Source organism: Centroberyx gerrardi, unplaced genomic scaffold, assembly GCF_048128805.1.
Source record: "Centroberyx gerrardi isolate f3 unplaced genomic scaffold, fCenGer3.hap1.cur.20231027 Scaffold_61, whole genome shotgun sequence".
Lineage (NCBI taxonomy): Eukaryota > Metazoa > Chordata > Actinopteri > Beryciformes > Berycidae > Centroberyx > Centroberyx gerrardi.
The window spans coordinates 110,001-117,500 of NW_027605195.1; the positions used below are offsets into that span (position 1 = coordinate 110,001).

General features: G+C 41.3%; 1 protein-coding gene across 1 annotated transcript in view; it reads right to left on the reverse strand.

The window, feature by feature from the left end:
* The window catches only part of LOC139917098 (uncharacterized), a 15,856-nt gene that overhangs the window by 1,351 nt on the left and 7,005 nt on the right, over positions 1-7,500 (reverse strand). The window contains exons 6-8 of the mRNA XM_078282289.1: positions 2,248-2,434; positions 1,352-1,436; positions 1-1,240 (exon numbers count right to left, since the gene is read on the reverse strand). The exon at positions 1-1,240 is cut by the window's left edge and continues 1,351 nt beyond it. Of these exons, the coding sequence (XP_078138415.1) occupies positions 1,154-1,240; positions 1,352-1,436; positions 2,248-2,434 (359 nt within the window). The 3' untranslated portion in view covers positions 1-1,153. The remainder of the gene's footprint in view (positions 1,241-1,351; positions 1,437-2,247; positions 2,435-7,500) is intronic.

Here is a 7,500-nt window from a genome sequence, read left to right on the forward strand (position 1 = left end):
TTCATCAACATTATACATCATTATCAAAATACAATCAAAAGCTATATACATGAAACAATACAGCCCTTCCAAATCAAAAATGCTAAATTATCAGAATTCATATGAGAGCTATATACATGGAATAATACTTCTCTATAATGCCAATTATGTAAAATTATAAAAGTACAAATAAGAGCCACTGTGTATACATGGAGCAATACGGTCCTGCCAAGCTGAAGAACAGAAAACTGAGAAAAATGATGACGTTAAAATTATTGTTGGTACAAAAATTAACTGTATGTTGTTTAGTAGCTTTTTAGAGTATAATTATTATTGATATGGAACTGAAACCTGAGTGATGAACTACACAGCGAGTCGTTACCGTTGTTTACATTTTGTCTGCACGTCCTGAAGAAAAGTCATAAAATGAGAATTTTGAATTATATTATTTAAACTCAAGGCCTTGAAAGATTTTGAATGTAGCTGAATGTTGCAGTTGAAGTCTGAAATTCAGTTGCAAAGGTTTTAAAGAGGTTGTGGGTTCTTGTTAGGCCCAGACCTGCTGTATATGCTACGGAAGCCCATTGAGGACATAAATTAATACATTTTATTTATGTTGTTTTCCCATGATAAGTGAATTTTCTTTGTTTTCTTGAGATATCGATTTATTTATGTCCTTGATTAAAGAGAAATGTGACAGTGATCAATACACTCCTGCTCCTCTCATCATATATTTCCTGAAATTATTTTAAAAGCAAATTATCTCATTATTTCATTATCTTGAGATAATGAGAAAAGTTTCTCATTCTCTGGAAAACCATTTTTTGCTATGTTGAGATAAGTTTCTCATTAATTTGGGAAAACAAACAGTGTTATCTGGAGATAATGACATAAATAAATAAATATCTTGAGAAAACTCATTATCACAGGAAAACGGCGTAAATAAAATATATGACTAAATGTCCTCAATGGGCTTCCGCACTATTCTGACAGGACTACTGTTGGTTTTCAAAAGTCTTAAAGGAATCCAGTGAGTTTTTTTAGATCAGTAAGAGAAGAGTGAGACGACTGATGAGAATGTGTGTGTGTGTGTGTGTGTGTGTGTGTGTGTGTGTGTCTTTGCAGTTCAATGAGACAGCGCTGTTGTCATCACGGTGATGTCGTTGCAGTGATGTCATCGACAGGCCCCTCGTCTCAAAGTGACATCATCAACAGCGATCTCTCCACTCCGTCCTTTCCTCCGTTCTGCCTTCAACAACACCTGCACACACACACACACACACACACACACACACACACACTTAATTATAAATTAAAATAAAAGTGTGTGTGTGTGTGTGTGTGTGTGTGTGTGTGTCTCTCTCTCTCTCACCCGGTCCAGTGTGTGTGTTGTCAGCGTAACCTGTGTGTGTCTCCATCCATGTCCTCCTGTCCTGCTCCAGAGGGCGGGGCTATACCTGCAACAGCCAATCAGAAAAAGACTCGTCAGTACATTAAAACCAGAACTATTTTAACATGAGATTAGATTAGATTAGATCAGATTAGATTAGATTACATTAGAATAGATCAGATTAGATTAGACTAGACTAGACTAGATTAGATTAGATCAGATTAGATTAGACTAGACTAGACTAGATTAGATTACATTAGATCAGATTAGATTACATTAGAATAGATCAGATTAGACTAGACTAGACTAGATTAGATCAGATCAGATTAGATTAGACTAGATTAGACTAGATTAGATTAGATCAGATTAGACTAGATTAGATTAGATTAGATCATATTAGATTAGACTAGATCAAATCAGATTAGATTAGACTAGACTAGATTAGATCAGATTAGACTAGACTAGATCAGATTAGATTAGACTAGACTAGATTAGATCAGATTAGATTAGACTAGACTAGACTAGATTAGATTAGATCAGATTAGATGAGACTAGATTAGATTAGATCAGATCAGATTAGATGAGACTAGACTAGATTAGATTAGATCAGATTAGATTAGATTAGACTAGACTAGACTAGACTAGATTAGATTAGATTAGATTAGATCAGATTAGACTAGACTAGACTAGACTAGACTAGATTAGATTAGATCATATTAGATTAGACTAGATCAAATCAGATCAGATTAGATTAGATTGACTAGAACCTGATACACATTAAAGAAAAAAACAAATAGAAAGAAAGTAATAATTTCCTTTTTTACCAATTAAAAAAAATAATTCACAGCACGGCGAGGCTCCGTTATTGGCTCTCCTACCTCTGATCCCGCCCCTTTTTCCTGACGAACAGCTGCAGCACGCCCACCTGGTGCCCCGTCAGCCAATGGGAGAAGGAGAAGCACAGGTCGCCGTGGCTCCAGGGCGGCACGAGCTGGACGGCCAATCGAGCGCCTCGGATGCTCCTCTGTCCCGCCTTCAGCTCAGGGACGGACAGGTACCGCCCACCTGAGAGAGAGAGAGAGAGAGAGAGAGAGTGAGAGAGAGAGAGAGAGAGAGACAGAGAGAGAGAGAGAGAGAGAGAGAGAGAGAGAGACAGAGATAGAGAGAGAGAGAGAGAGACAGAGATAGAGAAAGAGAGAGAGAGAGAGAGAGAGAGAGAGACAGAGATAGAGAAAGAGAGAGAGAGAGAGAGAGAGAGAGAGAGAGAGAGACAGAGATAGAGAAAGAGAGAGAGAGACAGAGATAGAGAAAGAGAGAGACAGAGAGAGAGAGAGAGACAGAGAGAGAGAGGACTCCAAGATTCCAACAAGCTGAATAGTCACAGGTGAAATGAGCTCCTAAAAAATTTCAACTTTTTGATGAAGAAAGTGGGACAAAGCCAACAACCAACTTGGAAATAGGTGTCTAACAGAACAAAAAAGACCAAGAAACCTGCGGAAAAGAAATCTACATTTTTCTTTTTCAAGATTTTACTAAAGAAGACTGAGCAACAAACAGCTACAGCTAGCTAACCAACTGCCACAACTGAAAATTCTTTTCACTACCTGGATGGACTGGTCATAACAACTTGGGAAAATACAAGAAAAACAAAGGCTTGGTAAGCCCCATATTTGGAAAAACTGGAATATTTTCTCCTGAAAGAGAAGAAATATTAATAACACCTCAATACAAAAGATATTTTTCCTGTTTATAAAGTTAAAAGCTAGCAAAACATCTGAAAACTGACAGTTGGTAGCATCAGTCACCATGGAAACCAACACACACACAGCGGAATGCAGAGAAGTGGAGTATCCTGCTAAATACAAGAGTATACAGGCCAAGAAAAAACATAAAGAAAAAACTCTACAAGCAAATCCTGAGATCCTGTATGCAGACTTTACTATATCCAAGAGCAAGAGAGTGAAAAACAACTTAATATTCCACACAACCAATACAGACTTATGGAAAAAAGCAGTGTGTAACAACTACCAGCACACCTTCAAAGAAGGAATAGGCCGCGGTGGCAGAGTGATTATATGTCAGGATGAGAGCCTTGACACTGAGAACCCTGTGCTCACCATGACATATTACAAAACTAAAGGAACCGTGCTACTCCAGGGAAATGAAGCCAGCCTCAACTCATTTGAGGAGCTCTTTCCCCAGCTAAAAACAGAGGTAGAGAGGAGCAGATCCAGCTCATCCACGGACCTTGAAAATCCCATCAACGCTCTGGACACAGAGGACTCAGAACAAGAGGAAGAGGAAAAACCATCTGAAAATGACAACAACCTGAACACTAATGTTCCCACTCTAAATCTGACCAACAGACTAAGAGAAAGCCTGGCCTCTCTAGAACTGGACTTTACAGAGTTCAGAGAGCTGACCCTGAACAAGCTTACAGAGCTCAGCGACATCCAGCAGTTGAAAAAAGACATCGAACAGATGAAAAAGGAAAACTGGAGAACCACTGATGACCTCAGGCAGACCACCTATGCCCTTCAGGAGGAGAACAACAGTCTCCGCGTCCAGATGTCTGAGATGAAGGAGGAAGCTGAGAACACAGAGAGAAGCTTCAGGAAGCAGCTGGAGCAATTAAGGAGTCAGATACAAGACAACAAGGGCATCTGTCCTCCGCCTTCCTGCCCCTCCTCACCCCCTATCACTGCCCCTGACTCACCGCCATTAACTGACCGAGAGAGCCGCCCCACCCTTGTTACACCCACCTCCCCAGATATAGACCACCTCCCTGCTGGCCAGCCAGAGAACACACAGGACTCCACCCCAACACAGGCTGACCCCGCCCCAACACAGGCTGACCCCACCCCAACACAGGCTGACCCCGCCCCAACACAGGCTGACCCCGCCCCAACACCTCCATCTGCCACGTCAGCCAGGCTGGAGCCCCAGGTGGCTATATTAATGGACTCCAACGGGAAGTACATCGACCCCGAACGCCTCTTCCCTGGCCAGCGTGTTGTATCGAGGCGTTGCAGGAACACGAGGCACGCACTAGAGCTGCTAAAGCAACACTCGCTCGGCCGTCCCCAGGTCATTGTGGTCCACACAGGCACAAACGACCTGCCCTCCCTGCACCGAGGCACAGCGCAGGCAATCACCAACATGGCAGAGCAGACATGCAGGGAATTCCCAGATTCACGGGTAGTGATCTCCACCCTCTTGCCCCGGACGGACACCCCCCCTCATGTCATCCATGACATCAATATGGAGATTACTAGGAGCTGCTCCACCCTCCCCAACGTCCACCTGGCACACCACACAAACATCGGGACTTGGGACTTATATGACGGACTGCATCTGAACAGGAACGTAGTCAGAGTGTTTGCTAAAACTCTGAAAGATGTTGCACTTGGACGAGACCCAAACCCCACCACAACACCAGGCCAGTACAAAGCCCCACGACGCCCAGGAAGAGGAGTGCCACAGCTCAACACCCGTCACCCTACTCCTCCTTACCGTACCCATCCACAGCCTCCTGCACCACCCATCCAGAGAGCCCCTCCTAACAACAGAGTCCCCCTTCTTCCACAGGAGCGCACCTACGCTGCTGCTGTGGCCAGACCTGCTCCTCAGCCTCCCCCCCAACACACCACAGAGTTGGGAGAGATCAAGGAGATGCTACACATTCTATGCAGTAGACTCTTAATCAACTAGTTGGTAGGGTAAGTAGATGATAGACCTTATCAGTCTTCCATTACAACGTAGATCTTATTTATTTATTTTATTAACACTCTAATCTCAACACAATATAATCCAAAGCATTTTTTCAGAGTGGACATCCTTACTTGATCTGAAAATGCTTCCAAATATTTAAAATCAATTAATTAAGGTTAATTGGGATACCTGTGTAAAAAAGTTGGTCTTTGAATTTGTTCCGCTTTGCTTTATCTCCTGTTGGGAAAGTTAATGTTTTCATTTCAAATCAGTTGCTGGAATATCCAGGGTCTTTACTCCTCAGTATTTGGGCTGAAGGGTAAAAACCCTGACTTTGTAAATAGAATCAGTAATATTGATATTATAATTTTATCAGAAACATGGTGTAGAGCTGATGCCCCCACCCACTGCCCTCCAAATTACAGGGAAATTATTGCCCCTTCACAGAAACTAAGCCATATACATCAGGGAAGAGACTCGGGGGGACTAATTGTCTGGTATAAGTCCAAACTACAAAATTCACTTCAAATTCTGAAAATTGGAAAAAACCAAATTTGGCTGAAAATAAAGAAAGAACTAATCCCCACAGAGAGAGATCTGTATATATGTGCAATTTACATCCCCCCCTCTGAGTCCCCCTACTTTTCTGAAGACATATTTTCTTCTCTTGAAACAGAGATATGTCATTTCCAGAGGCAGGGGAATGTAATCATCTGTGGTGATCTAAATGCACGAACCGCTACTCAACCTGATGTAACTAACACCCAAGGAGATAGTTTTATCATCAATCAATCTCCAACGGATCATCTACATGTCCCCCCCCGAAATAACTATGATACTGTCATCAATAGGAATGGTAAAGACCTGCTGCAGCTCTGCCGCAGCCTGAGTCTGTACATCATTAATGGTCGAGTGAGAGGGGACTCTCTGGGAAGGTTCACTTATTGTTCAGCTCTTGGCAAAAGCACTGTAGATTACATGATCACAGACATGGACCCATTCTCTTTCAGTTCATTCACAGTCAAACCCCAAACCCCTTTATCAGACCACAACCAAATTACTCTCTCCCTAAAAAAGACAAGTATCACACCCACAGAGCCCAGTAAGCTGTCCAGTATGCCCAGTACATATAGATGGACCCATAACAGTGCCGAGCATTACCTGAAAGCAAGTAACAGTCATGAAATTGAGTCATTACTGGAGGCTTTCATTGACCAGCCATACCCTCATACTGTAGAAGGCATATCTCAGGCTGTCCAAAATCTTACTTTCATCTATAAGAGAACTGCTACAAAAGCAAAACTGAAAATTTGTAAAAATAAAAGAAAACTCAAAAAGAATAATTGGTTTGACAAAGATTGTCAAAATCTTAGAAAACAAATGAGAAAGCTATCAAACCTGAAACACAGAGACCCAGGAAATGAAGAGATACGCCTTCAGTACTGTGAGACACTAAAACAATACAAAAGTACAATTAGAAACAAAAAGATAAATCACACAGAAAGACAACTCAGTATAATTGAAGAAAGCATAGAATCAAACTCATTCTGGGAACAGTGGAAGTCTCTCTGTAAATCAGAGCCTGAGGAGCTGGTTATTCAAGATGGAGAAGTATGGAGTAAACACTTCCAGAACTTATTCGGACCGACACCACTAAGTGATGACTCAGACACCACACAAATTGTGAAAAAACTAGAGCAAATGGAATTGATCATCAAAGATAACCAAAACCCGTTAGATTTCCACATTACTATAGATGAATTGAAAACAAAATTGAAGCACCTGAAAACCAAAAAAGCATGTGGCCCCGATGGCATATTAAATGAAATGCTAAAGCACAGCACAGAAACATTCCAATTGGCTATTCTCAAATTATTCAATTTTATTCTTAGTGTGGGATATTTCCCTGAGAACTGGAACATTGGATTGATTACACCTATATTCAAAAGTGGAGACAAATTTGACCCTCAAAATTACAGAGGGGTGTGTGTCACCAGTGTTATAGGAAAACTGCTTTGCAGTATCATCAATTCCCGAATCATGAAATTCCTCACAGAACACAATGTTCTTCATAAAAGCCAAACTGGATTCATGCCCAAACATCGCACAACTGACCATATCTTCACCCTCACCACTCTGATCAACACTCATGTGCACCAAAACAAAAGCAAAATGTATTCATGCTTTATAGATTTCAAGAAGGCCTTTGACTCTATTTGGCACGAGGGACTTTTCTACAAATTATTGACAATTGGCATAGGAGGTAAGATATATGATTTAATTAAAACAATGTACATGAATAACAAATATGCAATTAAAATTGGAAGTAACAGAACCAACTATTTCAAACAGTGGCGTGGAGTGAGACAGGGCTGCAGTTTGAGCCCAACGCTTTTTAACATCTATATAAATGAACTAGC